The following is a 20259-nucleotide window of genomic DNA, read 5'->3' as shown; positions in this document are numbered from 1 at the left end:
AAAAATTTGGTCAGGGTTTGACTTTTCATTAGTAGTGCCATTTGCAAAATGATCGCATGGGAGGAAGCACTGTAGAATCCCTTTAAAAGGTTAAGAAAAACTTTCCGAACGTTAAAATGGAGCAGGCGTCCTTTCCCTTCACTGAAGGTATTAAAGAGTTAATTCAAGATGAATAGCAGAAGCCATGTATCAACAACAGACTGGGCAAACTATACCCTTTATAAGAGTCAGAGGTTAATCCACTTATAACTGCTCCTCTAGTTGATGCTTCGCTGATTAGACTTGCGTCGCACGCTACTCTACCTATAGAAGATTCAGTGATATTAAAGTATCTTTTAGAACATAAAGTACATCTAGACCTCAAGAGGGCATATACAGCAGCAGTAGGTTCTTGTAGGCCAGCAGCATCCCTAGCAGTGATTGGAAGCGCGATTACAAATTGGACAAAAGACATAAAAAGAGCTCAAATTAGCTGGCAACATTGTAGCAGACGCATCGATAGTTATTATTAGATGTGCATCCAGAGCCAAGCTGTTGTCAGTGACTTCCAGAAAAGTGTTGTGGTCGGTGGAAGCAACATTTAAAACAAACTAGTGCAAGATTCCCTATGAAGCTATGAATCTCTTTTGAAGCAAACTAGATTCTGCAATTATGAAAGTTATAGGAGGCTGCTCTGGCCTGATCCCAAAAGACAGAAAGCAAAAACATCAGACATCATCATCTGACAGGCATCAGCTTACAGATAGATACAAAGAAGCAAACACCTTTAGACCAGGAGAAGACTATAGGAAAAAGGCTTCTCTGCGCAAATTGAAAAGAACAAGAACCTTTCTACCAAAAGGGCAGCAGATTTCCTTTAGTGGGTGTACCCGTCCAGATAGTGGGAGTCAGAACCAGGCTTAAGCTCTTTCCACATGTCAGACTAGGTTCAAGACCTATGGGCCATTTCCACCCTCTTCACAGGCCACCATTGGCCCCCTCTGGCCGCCATCCACTCATTTCCAAGAGACAAGCATTTTCATTTTACAGCAGTATATAGTCAAGCTGATGCAAAACAGATCAATTGTGCTGGTCCAGAGTAACGTAAAGGCAAGGAGGATTTTATTCAAAGCTATTTGTAGTAAAGAAGGGATCTTCATCTAGTCCTACACTGAAAAAAGAGAATATAGATGTGGAATCATTCAAGATGAGACCCTAAATCAATCCGGCTATCACAAGTCTTGCCTATTGCATGCTCTACATAAATTTGTCTGATGTATCACTGTTAATCCAAGCTTTCAGAAATATCTCCAATTTGCAATTCGGTAGGGCTATTCCTTTGACGAGTTAACATCTAGAAGGATATTCACAAAATCTTTTTACCATTTGTAACAATCCTATGAGAACAGAGTCTAAGGGTTCATCATTACTTGTACGACATTCTGCTTTTAGACAGTGATCAAAAGTCCTTCTGCAGCATCAGGAGATTCTGTTAGAGTCCTTCCAAGCATATGGTTGGCTAATCAATTGGAAGAAGAGCTGTCTCCAGCTGACACACAGGGATGGTGTTCTTTGGGGCGTTAATAGATACCCTGAAGTATTTGTGGAGCTTCCCCCTGAGAAAATGGCCTTTCCACACACTGGCATGTCTGTCATTCCAGAAGATATTCAATGCCATGGAACATCAACCCATTCAAACAACCTCATCCCTGAGGGAATCTTCCAGGTGGTGGACCCACAGAAAAAAAACTATTTTGTTATCAATTACCATCTTGAGCAGTTATCGTGTCAAGGTGGAACAAAGTTACAACAGAGGCATGCCTATAAGAATGGGGAGCTCACTTTAGGAGGGTCAGTGGACATTCAAGCTTAGAGCATCATACAAAGTGTTGTTAGTACTTGCTCCCTTGTTGAAAGGCATGATAAATCTTCTATGTCTGGACAACACGGTAGCCTACATCCAGCGACGGGGGGGGGACCAGTGTATATTCCAATGGCACAGAATATACTTTTATGTCTGCATCAGGGGAACACAAGCTCTAGATGCAGGTATTGTCCTCAAGTCGTTTCTATCGGTTACCTTCTCATTTAGAAGTCAGGAAGTGAATGTATGCTTCCCCATGGTTTAAGAAATGGACAAAGTTCTTCAACATGTACACTTGCGTACTGGCCAGTCAAGTTGGTAATGAAGGCCTACTCGTTAGAGATATGAGGATACATTCAGATACGGCAGTGGCAGCCTCTTCGGCAGCATATTGTCAATTTTCTTGCAAGACAATCTGTAGGACAGCCACCTAGTCTTCACAGAGCACATTTCTTTCTCATTATAAAATGGACCCAACATGCAATTCAGGAAGACTAAGGTTCAGCATTGCTCTTCTGTTCTTCTTCATTACATCTTTTCTAATTGAATCCTCCAGACGTTGCAAGTTAATTCCCAGTGTACGCTGCTATGATGCACCAGGAAAATGAAAAATTGTGTACTCACCTTAGCATAATTTTCCTTTCCTGGCGTATCTTCATGGCAGCATACCAAATGCTGATGGTGACAAAGGATGCTTTGTGTGCGTGTGAGCACTTTAAACTTATTGATAACCAGTTCTGTTAGGTTGAGGGGGCATATTACAACTCAGTGTATGCTGTCATGAAGACGCACCAGGAAAGGAAAATTAGGGAAAGGTAAGCATGCAATTTTCCATTCTGTGCCTGTCACACCTAGCTCCCCCACAACCTAACCAACTAGCACTGCCATGATGAAAGACAAATAATTAAAGTGTCCATAATTAAAAATATATGTGATGCTAGGTCCTGTTTAAACTTGACCCTTCCAATATACACTGAGTGGGCAGATCATTATGACCACCTGACGTTTGTAGGCAAATTAGCTATAATTTCGCGCTGAAGTTGCTAGAGGGCCAGACCATTATAAATAGGGAAGCAGGTTGTTTACCACGACAGTAGAAGTGATTTTTTTCTGAAGATACGGGTAAACAACGCGATTTAACAGCCTTTGAACGTGGGATGATTTTTGGCGCTCGGAGCCATGGAGCGAGTATCAGCAATACAGCAGAATTCGTTAAATGTTCAAGAGCAGCTGTTGTTAAAGTGTTTAAAGACTGGACTGTCAGCCGAAAATCTGTGTCTGAACGTGCGAATTGTGGCCGTCAGCGACTAGTCAATGTTAGGGCAGAACGGAAAGTGGCAAGACTGGTACAAGACAACAGAAGGGCAACAGTGCAGTGTCAGATTCCTCGCATCACCTTTCAACATCTCGTGTAGTCACGAGGCGGCCCAACCAAGCCATCTCGTGGAGTCATCTCGTGGCCCAACGAAGTACTGATGGGGTGGTCATAATAATCTGGCCACTCAGTGTATTCTCCAGGGTAAGGTGTTTTCATGCTGTAAGTACCAACTTATTTAGAGGGATAGTCCAAAGTTTTTGACATTGAACCCTGAAATGTATTTCTCTGGAATTGTCCTTGATTTTGAAAGTTCATAATTTTTCCAATGTCGTCACTATTTTATATTCATTTTTTATAATGTTGCTTTTAGTGTTTTAAATTTAGTTTGTAACCTTGTTTCCATTGTAGCCCCTGCCACCTTTAGTGTAGTGGCTACTAGAAATGTAATGATTGCCAGAGCTGTAGTCAGTCTGGCTGAATTATAGTTGGCACCTATCTGGTTAATTCCAGGTGTTTTTACATTGATTGTACCTGCCTGAATGGGGTGTGGCTCTGCTGCAGTGTGGGCAACCAATAGGAGGACATTATGAGAATGTGTGTGTGGCTCACCAGCCAATAACTAGTGGCTTCCTGGCCAGTAGTGTATGCTGGGGGAGTGCATATATACTCAGGGGAATTGTAATGTGCTCAGTCTGATCCAGGTTGGAGTCTTAGTTGATGGTAAGGAGGGCCCTGCCCATGAGGGCTATACCGATTGAGGAGGAGAACCAGAGAAGCTGATGAATGCTGGAGGTGTCTGGTATGGGAATAGACCTCTTCGCCTACTGAAGATTGCACGCCTATCCCTATTCAGCTGTCGCTCTATTATCCAGTGTCAGCCTGTGCTCTTATTTATTATGCACCGTGGAATACTGAAAGGGGCTGGAGAGTCTGGAGTCTATTTTTGTCATGGATGTCCTAAGCCCTAAACACTCTCTCCCGGCAGTTATGAAGTTTGCAAAAAGTTCCATGAGCATCATATCTATCTACAGCCTGGATCTCAGTTTGTCAGTCACCAGAGGAGGGTGGCAGATACTATAGGGACAGCCAGTTGCTAAAATCCCCTAGACAGGTTATGGAAGAACTGTTTATCCAGCGGCTCCTTCGGGGGTGAGCGCTACACAATGATATCTTAGAAGATATCTTATATTTATATCTGAGCTTCAGGTAATAGGTGAAGCCACGTAAAGTAATTCTGAAAATAAAGACTAGACACCTCCGGGTGCCAGCTGTTAACGGAGAGTTCGGCAATGGATTCTTCATATTTAAGGTTACTTCGAGTGGCCACATCTAATAAAAAATGTTGAGTCTTTAAGTTGCCGTGTAAAACTTACTTTAGTGTCTCAGGGTCTGTCTCGTGTTTCCTTGTTGCCTACAGAAAACCACTTCAAGTTTCTTGAAAAATGTGACTTTTAATAAGCAAGGTTAATTTTAGATGATATATTCCGGCTGATCCGGAGTCACTGATCTCAGATGCATTGTGGGTCTTGTAGGTCATGTGCTAATGAGGAGATATTCCGAGCTATGGAAGCCGTAGTGCCATTACAAATGACAGAGGGAGGTTTATAGGGCAGGCTGTGTGATTCATACCACAGCGTGCTCATTTTCTCCTGTATCACAGAGATAGCCGAGAGACGATTCATAAGACCAGAAAATAGGTCACTTAGGATGCAGCCACGGACCGCGCCATGGTCTAAAGTCTGCTAGTGTAGCTGTGACTGCGAATTTCTACACGGCATCATGCCGCCCATGTAAAATATAGCAGCGAATTCAAGGCAGCCGTCCAAGTAGGAGAGATAAAGCAGCAGAATAAAAGAAAGGATTTACAGGATTTAGCTTTACGGGGAACCCGCTACAGGATGTGGAAATGTTAACCATGATGGTCAGGGAATGGTTGTTGGCATTGGGGCCCTGGTGCACAACTTGCAGCCAGAGGGCCACATGTAGGTAAGAAGGTTACTGGGCCTTTATATATTTAGGTGGTGAATGGAAATGTCTTTATAGCGTGTGTATGTGTTGTGTGGCCCTTGGACCCTAGCAGTAATGGAAGTGGGAGCATTGATTTGTACACTTTGAGCATTTCCTCTCATATGTTTGCAGTTCTCTCTTGCATTACATATGCTTATTATTATGCAAGTCCCTTTGATGAGGTCAGGGGGCCGCAGGTGATCCCCCTTATCCTTCATAATTTGATATCCACTGCATTATGGCCTCAAAAGAAAGTACAGTGTTGGAGACTCAATGGGTCTTCAGTAGTGGTGAGTAAAGCGGTTCCTACACATTGCAACTCACACCATACTGAACCTCTCCACAGCAAGCTGATCCATCTTGGGAAATCTGATTCTTGAATTAGAATGGTGTCCCTCGGGTCAGTTTTTTTTTGGTTACCTTTTAGGCCTCTTTCACACGAGAAACGGCCGGCACGTACAGTTCTGTGCTGCGTGCACAGCCGTATCGGGCAGCTCCCAGGAAGGACAGGTGCTGCGTATGATTAGTACACAGCCCCTGTCCTTCTCTATGGGACTACGCAGCCGTACGCCGCGCTATGCTCATCCGCCCTGCGTGTCCGTGCGGGTGTCCGTATTTGTACACTGACAGAATGGATCCTGTCTGCGTCCGAGCCGGGACACCCGCACCCACACAGACCTGCATTTTGGGTTAGGGTAGGGCAGCGCACGGCCGCGTAGTCCCATAGAGAAAGACAGGGGCTGCGTACTAATAACACACAGCACCTGTCCTTCCCAGGAGCTGCCCGATACGGCTGTGCACGCATCACGGAGCTGTACGTGTCGGACGATTCTAGTGTGAATGAGGCCTTATGACTATCTCAGGTTTCATCCTTTATTGTGAGCTCTCTGGCTTTTGTGGACCCCATGGGGATCAAGTTTAGGCTGAGCACAAATATGCATATATGTTTTTATGTTTTTTATTTTTAATGTCTTTAATAAAATATGATATTTGTACCCGATTGTAAGTGTCTGTGTAGGTCCTCTAAGTGCCTAAAAAGCCCTCATGACTTCCAGCCCTTAGCCTCTTGGCTTCGGAACTGTCTCTTTTGTCCTCATATTGCTTTATGGAAGTGGCTGTAGGACCTTCCCCTCTAGAACATAATCTTATTGCTTATGAAATAACAGTCATGCACGGCATTGGCCGTTAAAAATTGGAGGTCTTCAGCTGCCAATGAGCAAGTCTGGGCTTCTGGTGTGTCTCTGCACCTTTAAAGGGCACCTTCACATTTAGTGACATTGCCCATTAATAAATCCCCCCCACCCCTCTAAGTGCAGCCCACCTGGGATAATACTTACTTTCCTTCTTAATATGCAAGCCATACTCTTAGGGACTGCTGAAGGCCACGATAAGTACGGCTTTCCCATAGAAATGAATGCACCGTATGGATGGCGGCCAGTCGTAACCTTGTCAAAGCAAACATCACTGAATTGGGGAGGTATGTTTTATCCTAGGAGGACTGCACTTAGTGGGCTGGGGGGATATTTTAAAGGACAACTTTACTAAAGGCAAGGGAAAATGGGGCTACATGCAAAGCATACCTGTTCTCAGTTTATTCATGTGTATATACTGTGTGTCCCAAGTTGAGAGCTCTGTTAGACCAAAGGTTAGGGACCAACGTTACAGAGAGACCATGGCCTGGTAGTGTGGCTGCAAATACTGTATATTTTTTCAGTGTTTTCAACCTAAATGTCTGTTTTTAGAAACAATTTGTTTTTGCGCTGACTTGCGTGCTGGGGAACCTTTTGTATTGTATTATTTTGTAGATTGCCCTGCCCATGTGCACCTTTCCTTATCTAGTTGTAAATTGATTTAAGCAAAAAGAATTAGCCACCCATGACCTGAATGGAGCCGTGAAACGTTTTTGTGAGGCATATGAAGATTCCTTGCTCAGAGAAGGCAACAGGGCCGGTGTCTTCCATCTACGCCTCTGCATCTCGGTGTGGTCCCATCACACCCAGGGAGATGGAGCCAGGTATCCGCCTTGTGTCCAGCTCTGCAGAATCCATGTGGAATGAGGCTTAGCTTATCCGGCTTGCGGTTTCTTTGAAATGAAGATTCCAGTAACGGAGAACAACATCTGGATCTGCAGTCAGACGGGTCACGTACAGGCCAGAAGACACCCTGAATATGTCACATTGTCTCGAGGTCTTCTCCAAAAAAGGAAGAACATTTCCTGGACAGATCTCCCACTCAGTATGTGTTTCATCACAGCCGTGCTTCCTGTGTGGGTGAGCTTGGCGTGGTCTGATGTACTGTAAGTGCGATATGTGAGTGTGAAGCAGTGCGCGCTGGGTGAGGTCGGACATAGACGGCCAAAACCTTATCAAAGAAAGTCTTTTATTTCCTGTAACAGATTATTTTTTATAATTTAAAGGTCATGAAAGTCATAAAGCAATTGCATCGATCACATTGACTGTTATAATATACATGCATAGAATATACAGTATTGGTTAACTGTCCTGTATAGATGAGTGAAATTCAGAGTTTAAATCTTCCAGAAATTTTGGTAAAAATTTGGAGATTTCACCAGAATTTTGTCATATGGGGATTTGCAATGATATTAAAGTCAAAATGTTTTTTTTTGCTAATTCAAATGCTGATGAAATCACTTACAATGGACGATGCTTCTTGATGTCTAAAAGTTTTAGTTTCCTGTAGAATCAGCTGGTCACCTGAGCACTGGCCCTGATATCCTGTTTCAGGGTGGCTCCTTTCCCTTGCAGGGTCCTATGGAGTCACCTATGTGTGTGTGTGTGCTAGTAAGCAGTGTGTCTCCACAAACACACTGACACAGCAAGGGTAGACACTCCCCTGCTCCCTGATCCCCTCTCCTCTCCAAGGTTGTACATGGACAGCCATTGCAGAATGCTCTGTCCTTGTGATGCTGTACTGGACAGGAAGTTCAGGGAAGCTGAGTTGAGAGAGTTGGAGCTGTTCCGAAACATGATGACTAAATGCTTGGGGGAAAAATTGAAGGAAATACTTTGCTGGACAATTTATATTTATTTGATCCGCATTCATTACTGAAAAAAGTTTGAGATTTTAATACTACTTTAAAGTAGATGTAAACCAGTTCACTTCAATCTCATATAAGCTTCATCATGTGACTGAAACTCCAAATGTTGTTTTCAATCTTTTTAAATGTGCAGCTTTCATTAATAATAACCTATTGATCCTGCCATGAAGGCGCTTTCTGTTATAGGGTGACAGCACTCGTGTCTCCCAGACGTACTCCTGCATTGTCTCCCTGTCACCTGGATCTTGCGATGCCTCATGGGATTTGTAGTTCCCGAAGTTTCAGCCGAAGTCTGCCCACTCCTGGTCTACAGTTAACCTATTGGGCATCTGTTCATGGAGAATATTCATTCAGTGGTCCATCCCTTGTCTCTTTTTACTGAGAGGAAGCACTGTGCCCTGCGGCTGTCACCAGCACCATACGACACGGCAGGTCCCAGAACAGTCAAGTAAAATCAGTTGTGTCCCCTCTGTGAGACATCTGCACATCTATGGCTGCACTAAATCTTACTCCTTAGAACCCTGCAAATTGCTGCATAACAATTGATGTCACTGCTTCTTCTGAGTGCTCTGCATTCATCTAAAAGACATTTTCAGGCCCTTTTTATTCCGGTAAGTGGATGGTGAGATCGCGGGCCATTCGCGCATGCTGCGGCGTGTTTGCGAGATCGCAGACAAAGCTGCTTTCATGAAAGGGATGTCTAGACGGCAGGCGATCAATGTTTCTATAAGGTGGGAGCAGCAATGTCAAGGAATAAACACGCAGCCGAGTCCAGACAGCCGGGGGATGAGTAATGCTGTTCTTACATCTTTTATAAACTACATCTTCTGCCAATGCAGACATGCTACCCTGAGACTGTGGCGGTGCAGGGGTTAAACTTACCACGCACCCATCCTGAAGTTTACAGAAGAACTCTGGGATCATTAAGCACTTCATCAGGTCAGGTTTGTTCCCCTTTAACAATCAGGGGCATGTTCATAGTTTCATTGGGTCAATGAGGTTGTGTTACAGAATACTGAGCAGTGTCATCCTATGAGATAAAGCTGTTTGATTCATTGACAGGGCAGGGGCGTCCATCCGATCCTCGTTGTGGCTGTGCCTGCACTGTATGAGCATTTTTGTTTTTGGAATAGTGTACTGTGTACCTATAGCCACGTCGGGTTCTTATAGCTAGAACCGAGCTGCCTGCATAGTAGGGTGACTGTTTGCCTTACACCTCTATAGGTTGGTTCTAGGTGTACCAACAATGATTGGATGAACTGACCCATTTAGCCGATCTGCCCCCAGACTCAGCATGCCTTGTTCACCTGCTAGTGTCATACTATCAGGGTTATTCACTAAAGGGTGAAGAGTCTGGAGAAGTGAACAATCTAGGACAACATAGCTGAACTGAAAAGTGAGCTGAATGGGAGAATTTTCCAAATCAGCTATGTTGTCCTAGATTGGTCACTTCTCTTGCCTTCTCCAAACTCTTCACCCTTTTGTGAATAGCCCTGCAAGACTAGCCAGTTGATTGGGGTAAGAGGGGCAGTATGCAGGATACATAGGAACAGGGTTTTGGGGGGATTCTTGGGGTGATGTGATAATGTGGTTCTTAACATGAGGCTTTCAAGCAAACCTTAAACTTAAAGGAGAACTATGGGGTCAGTGTTTTCCCCATAGTTCTCCTCAGGGTCATAGGAGGACATAAACTAGCGTCCTCCCGTGACCCAAAGCTCAGTATAGCGCGAGCTGAGACTGCCACAGCCGGTTTCCGACATTACTGTCGAGATTCACACAGCTGCGTGATTGACAGCTGGCTCTGCCTATCTAGAGGCAGCTGTACCCGCCCCCTTCCCCGTTCGTTCCTCCAGTCAGCGCTGGAGGATCGGACAGGGGAGGGGGAATCCCTGCAGGGAGCCGCGAGTGACCGTCACAGCTCTCTGCAGGGACAGGATCGAGAAGTGAGCGAGCGACGATATGTGTTTGCTCACTTCCCAATCTATTGAGCCGGCGTGTGACAGTTTAATTGTCACACGTCGGCTCGAACTATGAGGTTGAGTGAAAATCACTCTCCTCATAGTTCTCCTTTAACCTAACTCCTACAATTCATGTAAGCCTGTGCTTCGCCCCTGCTTAGCTGAGGATATGGAAAGAATGCAACTTACTCCCCTTCCTCCTGCGATAAAGAGTGGAGTGCCTGAGTGTTGTCACATGGTGGTGGACTGGGAAGACAGTCTTTACCTTCCATGGGCTTTGAATTGGCTCACATCCAAGGCTTTTACTCTGCACTCCCACGGGCAGCTGGGGAAGCTGTGGCTTTGCCCTGCATGGGTAAAGTACAGGTTCATTTTAAAGAGACTCTGTCACCAGGCCATTCATTTCAACAAATAGTTTTTCATAAAATGATATTTGCATTTAACATATTCAGACATCCGGTAGCCCTGAGACTGTTGTTGGACGCCATCTTGGATGTGATGGTAGCAACCCCAGCAGACTAAAAGCTGTCACTCAAGTGACACTCTATAGCAGTGGCGGCAAACCTTGGCACTCCAGCTGTTCCAAAACTACAAATCCCAACATGCATCTGCCTCTGGGAGTTATGTCTGTGGCTGTCAGAGCCCTGCAATGCCTCATGGGACTTGTAGTTCCAAAACAGCTGGAGTGCCAAGGTTCACCACCACTGCTCTATAGTATTCCCCTTCCCTCATCTCCCAACTACTACATAAAAGCAAACTAATGAACCACATCTAAGGACCAGTAAGATGAAGTATATGACATTCTTGATCTTTGGTTTGGATAAGCTTTAACTAACCTTCCGATGTTGTAGCAGGGACCCTAACAATTAACTTCAACCAACCCTTGACCCTAACACTGACCCCTAACCCAATCCCTAACGCTGAATGGACCCCTACAGTAAGATACTTATCTTATCCGGTGATTGAAGAATTGCTGCTCTAAGCTAACATCATCCAGCGATTTAATGTAAATGATGAAGTTTAAAAAACATTTAATCTAAAGTCAATAAAAGTTTGTCCTGTGCCAGTCCCCCGAATCCTGCCCTAGTATAATAATCAGGGGTACATGCTCCCCCCTCCCTCCCCAGGATCCTGGCTTACATCACAAAGCACAATATCTTTTTTGCACCTCTTATGAAGTATGATGTAAGCATTACATCACTGGCCTTTGTCTGACAATTCTTCTCATGTTCTGCAAGAGAGATGGGACGTTCTCCTAGTGCGACACACCGGTAGACAGAAATCACATTCCCGTTGGCCAAACCCATACATATGTTACATAAAATCGGACACGGTTTGTTTTTCCAGTTTCCTGGTAAGTGAAGCAAGTATCTGCTTTTTATATATAAAAACAAAACCAGCAGGATGGAGTGCAGGGAAAAGTTTTATTTAATAACAAACATTTTTTTGACTGTAACCCCTCGCTGATTGGCTGTCAAAGTGATCACATGACCAGGGGATCGGCACAAGGCCAATACCGTGTTTCCCCGAAAATAAGACAGTGTCTTATTTTCTTTTTTGCACGAAAAAAGACACCAGGTTTCGGGGGATGTCTTACCTGGCTGGGGGAGGACTGGACATCCCAGAAGGCGGCGTTAGTGTCTTATTTATTTTTTTGCACGAAAAAAGACACTAGGTCCTATTTTCAGGGGAAGTCTTACCTGGCTGGGGGAGGACTGGACGAGGTCCCGGAAGGTGGCGTGTTGTTGCCGGTCCCGGTGTGATGTTATGCCGGTTCCATCGGGCGTGTGGGCGGGAGCTGCGGCCGGTCTTTACACAGTTTATGTGCAGCTACCCCGAAAGTAAGACCTAGCGGATTTCTGCAATATAAGACCTACCACCGAACTAGGTCTTATTTTCGGGGTAGGTCTTATATTACAGAAATCACTGAAGATAGCGCTAGGTCTTACTATCGGGGTAGGTCTTACTTTCGGGGAAACACGGTATTAAGAAGAAAAAAACTATAACTGACGTGTGTTTTTCATGACTTAGGTCCCCTGTGGATATCGCTAATACATACGTCATGTCAAGTGAAGGGGTACTGATAAAGTCAACGCAACACGTAGGGAGGTGACACATTCACCCCAGGACTATCAGTGGTGGCGTCTCGTGTAGCCCGGGGGCCGGGTGACTTATCGAGCGATGATTCTAAGGCATGGATATAGTGCACTATGCAAGTGTTTTTGTTTCTAGTAGTTTTATAAATGTCTTAAATAGAAAGCACGAGGTATTGTTTTTATGTTTCTGCTTTTAAAGGAGAACTATGGGGTGACTCCTCATAGTTAGAGCCCATGTGTGACACTAAAGCTGTCACAGGTTGGCTCTATTGAGCCAACATACCGTCGCTTGCTCACTTCCCGATCATCTCCCTGCAGAGAGCGGTGACTCTCCAATCCTCCAGCGCTAACTTAAGCGACGGACGGGGAGGGGCCGGCATAGCCAGCTGTCTATCAGCTGGCGGGGTGTATCTCGACAGTATTGTCAGGATCCATCCTGGCTGCGGCGCTCTCAGCATGCTGTATGCTGAGTTTTGTGTCAAGGGAGGACACAGTATATGTCTTCTCGTGACCCTGAGGAGAATTATGGGCAAAAGGTTTCCTCATACTTCTCCTTTAACCTCCCTGGCGGTATTCCCGAGTGTAGCTCGGGGTTACTTTTCCATACCATAAGCGGTAACCCCGAACTACACTCGGTGAAAGCTGCATAGCATTTACTTACCTTGTCCCTCGAGCCGCACTGTGTTCTGTGCCGATGCCGGGTTCTGTCGCTTGCGAGCGTACGCATCGCAGGGGGGCGGAACGGCTGGATATTTAAAAAAAAAAATTTAAAAAAACGAAAAAAAATGACAAAGACGAAAAACAAACATTCGAAAAAAAATTTAAAAAATGACATGAAAACATTTTTAAATCATACCGCCAGGGAGGTTAAGAGTACCTGTGCGTGAGGGAGAGGAAGGGGACTGGGACCTCTGATGTTATTAATTAAAGCTGAAAGCCAGACACATAAACTTGCATTGAAATAGACTCCTTAATAGATGCAAAGGATATGAATCCACTTTGTGTGCAGCGTACACCTTTATAGTCATCATCACTGGGCTGTATATAGCCTGTGCAGAGAGCAGAGCTGTGGGAGGGGACCCAGCAGCTCCACCCACTACAGGCTGCCTGCATAAAACTACAGGAGGGGGCAGAGATAAGACCAGTCACCCTGCACAAGGAGAGAGAGCAGCAGTGAGAGGTCTTTATTACAGGAAGCTCCAAGTTTCTAGCCGGATTACTGCCCAGATCTGGAAGAAATACACACACCAACATGCAAGTAAGAATACGCACGACTCTTGTATATAGACAATATTTGCTTATCACGGAGTTCAACTTTAACCCTTATGTTGGTGATACTTTCTATGACCTTTTTTATTCCTTAAGGTCCACCGAAGAGATTGAGATTCTGTCCATTGAGGGAGGAACGGAGTGCCAAGCGGGTTTGTGGATTTATACATTCTGCAAGACTTCTGAGAACTGGAAGCAACACAGCACATAGGAATTTCACAAGAATTGATGCACATAGTCTGTGAATGTGACGAGGGGAATTTATCAAAATCTGGAGCAACTGTGCACAGCAACCAATCAGCTTCTCTCTTTCATTTTCAAAACATAACTAAACAAACTGAAGATAGAAGCTGATTGGTTCTTATGCTCCAGATTGTGTCTGCCCCAGTTTTGATAAATTCCCCCCATTTCCTTATGGTGAATATGCATAAGTGCTCAGGCTTATCGTTGTGTAGCACATATACATAGATCAGTTTTATGTTTATTTTACCTTGGATTAGGATTGTTATAGGTGTAGCAATGCACTTAGTGGGGATATTATAGGACCTTCGCAGAAATCTCCCCAAGACATACACAAGAATGACACTGATGTCGGGTCAAATACCGTATTTGCCGGCGTATAAGACGTCCACCCACTTTTTGTGTAAAAATATAGGTTTTGGGCTATACTCGTCGTATAAGACGAGTATAGCCCAAAACTATGTTTAAATGCACCCACTAACATCCATGGCGGTATTCCCGAGTGTGGCTCGGGGTTAATTTTCAGTACCATAAGTGTTAAACCCCAAGCCACACTCGGGATTACAGTCTCTTACCTTGTCCAGGATCCCAGCAGCGTCCTCCATCTTCCGTCCTTCAGCTACTACCGCGCTGAGCCAATCACGGCAGGCTTTGTATTCTTTAATACAAAGCCTGTATTTACTGAATGCAAAGCCTGCCGTGATTGGCTCAGCGTGGTATACTGTATGTAGCCGAAGCTACATACAGTATACCGAAGTATACCCGGCGTATAAGACGACCCCCGATTTTCGGGCTATTTTTTTGGGTCTCAAACCCCGTCTTATACGCCGGCAAATATGGTATATATTGGTTTTCCCTCTTTCCCTTTAAGTAAATCAACCTTATAGCCTGGGGGAGCCAAAAACATGTGGAAAAGTGGGCAGTGAACTGAAGACTCATAGAGGACATCTACAGAAATACATTTTATTGAAAATGCAGCTTTGTTAGTGCAATGCCACGTCCATGTTTTGGGCTACACATAAGGCAGCTCAGATGTACAGGCACAAACATGGTCTCTATTTGTTCATTCCACTGATACAGCCGGTCCACGTAAAATGCTTACAAATCTCTATAAATATCAGATCAGCAAAAAAAATAAAAAACATTAAAACTGACAGCTGTCATCATTCTTTTTCCCCACTGAAATCTTAGTTTTTCCCTCGCAATAATATCCCCCCCCCCCCATGATTGTAAATAGGAAGTTCCAGTCAACAGGTCTAGTGATCTACATTCTCAGCTACTTTCCCTTATGAGTTCCTCCCAATGGGATTTCTCTTTTATACAGATGCAAGGATCATAAGGCACAAGGGCTTTACACAATGGCAAGTGCCGCAGCCAGGCAAGGAGCATTCACATGCATTTAGCAGAGCAGAGTATTTCAGGAGACGACAGATAGAGGAAGGAGCAGAGTCCTCCAACAGTGTGGAGTATTTCAGGATAAGATAGTTAGACAGAGGAAGGAGCAGAGAGTTTAAGCGGAGGAATGTCTTTCAGGAGCGAAGAGTTAGACAGAGGAAGGAGCAGAGAGTTTAAGTGGAGGAATGTCTATCAGGAGAGAAGAGTTAGACAGAGGAAGGAGCAGAGAGTTTAAGCGGAGGAATGTCTTTCAGGAGAGAAGAGTTAGACAGAGGAAGGAGCAGAGTATTTCAGTAGAGGAATGTCTTTCAGGAGCGAAGAGTTAGACAGAGGAAGGAGCAGAGAGTTTAAGCGGAGGAATGTCTATCAGGAGAGAAGAGTTAGAGGAAGGAGCAGAGAGTTTAAGCGGAGGAATGTCTTTCAGGAGCGAAGAGTTAGACAGAGGGAAGAGCAGAGTATTTCAGTAGAGGAATGTCTTTCAGGAAAGAAGAGTTAGAGGAAGGAAGGAGCAGAGTCCTCTAGAAGAGTAGAGTATTTCGGGAGAGAAGAGTTAGACAGAGGAAGGAGAAGAGTATTTCAGGAGAGTTATAGGAAGAAGCAAAGAATTTCAAGAGAGGAATGTATTTTAGAAGAGGAGAGTTAGATAGAGGAAGGAGCAGAGTCCACCAGAAGTGCAGAGTATTTCCGGAGAAGAGAGTTACATGGAGGAAGGAGCAGAGTCCCCAAGCAGTGCAGAGTATTTCGGGAGAAGAGAGTTACATGGAGGAAGGAGCAGAGTCCCCCAGCAGTGCAGAGTATTTCGGGAGAAGAGAGTTACATGGAGGAAGGAGCAGAGTCCTCAAGCAGTGCAGAATATATCAGGAGAGTTAGAAGGAGGAAGGAGCAGAGTCCTCCAGCAGTGCAGAGTATTTCAGGAGAGGAGAGTTAGATAGAGGAAGGAGCAGAGTCCCCCAGCAGTGCAGAGTATGTCAGGAGAGGAGAGTTAGATAGAGGAAGGAGCAGAGTCCCCCAGCAGTGCAGAGTATGTCAGGAGAGGAGAGTTAGATAGAGGAAGGAGCAGAGTCCCCCAGCAGTGCAGAGTATGTCAGGAGAGGAGAGTTAGATAGAGGAAGGAGCAGAGTCCCCCAGCAGTGCAGAGTATGTCAGGAGAGGAGAGTTAGATAGAGGAAGGAGCAGAGTCCCCCAGCAGTGCAGAGTATCTCGGGAGAAGAGAGTTACATGGAGGAAGGAGCAGAGTCCTCCAGCAGTGCAGAATATTTCGGGAGAGGAGAGTTGGATGGAGGAAGGAGCAGAGTCCTCCAGCAGAGCAGAGTATATCAGGAAAGGAGAGTTGGACGGAGGAAGGAGCAGAGTATTTCGGGAGAGGAGAGTTGGACGGAGGAAGGAGCAGAGTCCACCAGCAGTGCAGAGTATTTCGGGAGAGGAGAGTTGGACGGAGGAAGGAGCAGAGTCCACCAGCAGTGGAGAGGAGAGTTGGATGGAGGGCGGAGCAGAGTATTACAGGAAAGGAAAGGTGGATAAAGGAACAGGTGGTATAATACAGCTGAAGATTATAATGACATGTACAGATCCTTCTATATTTTGTACAGACTTCAGTTTCCTGACATGATTAAACCTTTACTTAAAAATGACAAACAATTGTGTCCCAGAGAACCAGAGAAAGCCATTGTACATGATTGGCCCTCGTAACCCTGAGTCTGAGAGGCGGCGCAGAGTAAATCTAGTGGGATGGGGAGACTGACCCCCCCAGACTAGAGTTACAGATAGAGTCGGATACATCGTATATCTGTACAAACGTGTTCTGTCCGCTATGAGATGAAGACTTATCTCTGTGTCTATGGCACAGATACAATGAAGGCTCCTTTGTCAAGTGTCAGGCTTAGCGGCTTCCAGTCTCTCTCTGCTGTCCCAACTTACGTTCCTTTGAATTGAGTGCAAAGACGATACAATTCTATACAGGGAAAAGCTCAGGACACTTTCCACTTTCACAAAGAACACATTTTGGGTTTGTATTGTGAAGTTCAGCTGTCGATGATTTTAAGCACTTTTAACACACGTTTGCTGCTCCATATTTCCATGTAGTTCGCAGGAGAATCCTTTTTCTGAGACAGCAGCCTTGCTCAACAGTGGCAGAGATAAGGCCAGTTACGTGATAAGCCACCGAGAACTGTTATTGCTTTCAAACAGTCTGCAGTCCCACGGTTTTCCCTTGAAAGAAGCGGTAAGGCACAATCATTGTGCTACACTAGGAAGCACAGCCTGCCTATGTAATAAACAAACATGGCTGCCTCCCTGTGTACATAAATAACAAAACTATAAATAGAAATAAGATCTTTTCTTTAAAAAAAACTTTAACATGACAAGATTCTCTGTAAAGGAACCAAGCTGCAATTCTGTCTTGTAGAAAAAGTCATCCTTCTTGAAAGTCCATGTAGCGGTTACTTGAATAGTGCGGTCGCTGGTCTCACGCCGCCGCCACCTCTGGTCCTGCTATTCACAAGCTGTGTTATGAAAACCATAGACGACTCCGATCCGTCCAACAAGGTCACCTAATCCGTCTCCTCCCCAGATCCCATCACACATAGATAGATACTGCTTGTCGCCGCCTGTGGCGGCTCAATGTGCAGGGAGGTGATGGTTCACGTGGGTCGGATTGGAGCCAAGGAAACCCAGGCGCTGCTTGTTTTTTCTCTGCTCCGTCATCTGGAAAAACAAAGAGATTGAGAAATACGATTTATATTGGGACAGATTTCTGAAGCAGTCTTATCGAATATTCTCTTAAAGGGCCACTGTACTTTTATGAAACCATTTCATTAAAACCCCTTAAGTGCAGCCTGCCTGATATAATACCCTCCTGGGCCTGAGATGTCCCCTTTGTGGTCCTACCTGGTGCCACAAATGAAAACATCCCACCCGTGCCCTTTTGTACTGCGCATGCGTGCCGTGGCCTCATTTACTCCTACAGAAGAGCTGTGCTTATGTCAGCTCCCTACAATCCAGCAGGAATGATTGGGGTCGTGGCACACCTCTAAATCGCTCTCACTGGCATGGTGGTTGGTGGAATTCATGCATGTCATCAGAGGATGTCAGGACCCAGTGAAAAAAGTGAAACGAATCACTAATCAGAGAGGGGCACAAAAAAGCTTTAATGGATAATGAATTTGCAGATTCACTATTTTTCAACTTATTTAGATTGTAAGCCCTCAGGGGCAGGGCCCTCCTAACCATTTTGTCCTGAATTGTATTATGATTGTAATGTCTTCCTTATACTATAAAGGTCCAAACCGTTGGCGCTCTATAAATCCTGAAGAATCATCCTCATCACTTCCTGTAGCAGGCCAAGCTGTCCAGCAAAAGTGACAGTTACAGGGGTTGAAGAAAAAAAATAATAGAGCCGGGAGGGTGAACAATGGTCGGCTTTTAATTATTTACTTTTTTTTTTATTGTTTTAAATGCTTAAAAAAATAAGTAAGCTGTAGTTGGGCTTTAATTTGTTTGTCTGGCTTTTCCCACATGTCCATCTAAGAGTAACCGATCCACAAGGTGATCCTGTTACAAAAGAATAAAAATATGGGGAGGAGGATGACAAGGGCGTACTACACACTCCCACAAATATTTAGCAGGAGTGTGTGTGTGGTACGCTCAAAGTCCACAACTGGTTAAATGGACTTTATGTAAGAGACTATTCAATTAAAGTCTAACTTAAGTTAATGCTTTTAAAGCAGTTACAGCAAAAGTTTTATTTTGCTTTGGGAAAAAGGCAAAAAAGGCTTAAACAATACAAATAACAGTTGACCATTGTAAGCCCCATGTTGGTGTAATATGGTTTGTCCCATCTTGCAGTGCAGTGCCGTGCCTTCTGTGCTGGATGAGGCACCCGCCAGCCCGCCGGAGCTCCGCCCCTGTTCCGCCGAAGCCCAGCCCCATCCGGCTGAAGCCCCTCCCTGGCTCGGTAACCAAGCTGTGTGGAGAGCAGGAAGGGAGGAGCCTCCCTGTCCCTCACTTGCTCCTCATTGGTGAGGCATCGAGAGTGATGTCCTCACTGTTTTGTTTTTTTGATTGGACAGCTTGGACCAATGGCGCTTTGCCATTGGTCCAAACCATCCACAGAGCTCACACATGTAGCACAGAGTAGAGCAGCGGTTCTCAACCTGTGGGTCGTGACCCAAAAGTGGGTCGCAACTCACTGTTGAGGGGGTCGCAGCATCCACTTCTGCTGCGCTAGATGAGAGGCTCCTCAACCTCCTCCTAATGCAGCAGTGTCAGTCAGCAGGAGGACAGCAGAGGCTGTGAATATAAAAGTGCCGCTGTACACACTCCATGGCCGCTGCAGCGACATCTGGTGGCCGGGGAGTGTGTACAGCGGCACTTTTATATTCACAGCCGCTGCTGTCCTCCTGCCTCCCATACAATGTGAGCTCTGCAGGAGGCGGGCGTCTAAGCAGTGCTGGGGGCTGAGAAGGTTGCATGGAGACAGAGCAGGTAGCAGGGGCTGGGGAGGGCTTGTATTCTTGTGAGTGTGCTTCTATTTTTAGTCCCAAGCCCAGCGCCTTACTAATTCTGGAGTCCAGTGCCTTACTAATTCTGGAGTCCAGCACTCCGTTGGGGGTCACCAAAAACTTGGCAAATGTTACCAAGGGGTCCCGGCCCTAGAAAGTTTGAGAACCACTGGAGTAGAGGCTGTGACAGCTCTGGCCTCACCAAGTTAGGTTACACAAGCAGTGGGGACGCCCGCTGCTGTGCAACCTAACTACCTGTCAAAAGGCGGATGCAGCCCCGCCTGTAATTAAAAGGCAGCGCTCCGTCCATGACAGGTTACACAGCGGGGAGGATTTCCCTGTTATGTAACCTGTACGATGCCGCTCTGATTGGAGAAAAAGCGGTCAACTTCAGACTTGACACTGACACCTTTTTTCTTCATAATACTAGGTGAGGCCCTGTCTCCCCGACCAATGTCCCTGATCTCCTGTAACTGCTAATTTTGCTGGACAGCTTGGCCTGTTAAAGAAAGTGAAAAAATAACAGATCTACTGACGGATCAACAGGTAATAAAAGCATGTTACAGAGGGACCAGA

General features: G+C 45.3%; 1 protein-coding gene across 3 annotated transcripts in view; it reads right to left on the bottom strand.

The window, feature by feature from the left end:
• Positions 1–17284: 17284 nt before the first annotated feature.
• Positions 17285–20259, bottom strand: part of ITPR2 (inositol 1,4,5-trisphosphate receptor type 2) — a 263467-nt gene continuing 260492 nt past the window's right edge. For all 3 annotated transcript variants that reach the window (XM_018556081.1, XM_018556080.1, XM_018556082.1), the window contains one exon: positions 17285–17887. In XM_018556081.1, coding sequence (XP_018411583.1) covers positions 17801–17887 — 87 coding nt within the window. In that variant the 3' untranslated portion in view covers positions 17285–17800. The remainder of the gene's footprint in view (positions 17888–20259) is intronic.

The sequence above is a fragment of the Nanorana parkeri genome, unplaced genomic scaffold (genome assembly GCF_000935625.1).
Source record: "Nanorana parkeri isolate BGI_ZX_2015 unplaced genomic scaffold, ASM93562v1 scaffold224, whole genome shotgun sequence".
In the NCBI taxonomy this organism is placed as follows: domain Eukaryota; kingdom Metazoa; phylum Chordata; class Amphibia; order Anura; family Dicroglossidae; genus Nanorana; species Nanorana parkeri.
The sequence above is the reverse complement of the archived record's forward strand: the minus strand, read 5'-3'. Positions and strand labels throughout refer to the sequence as shown.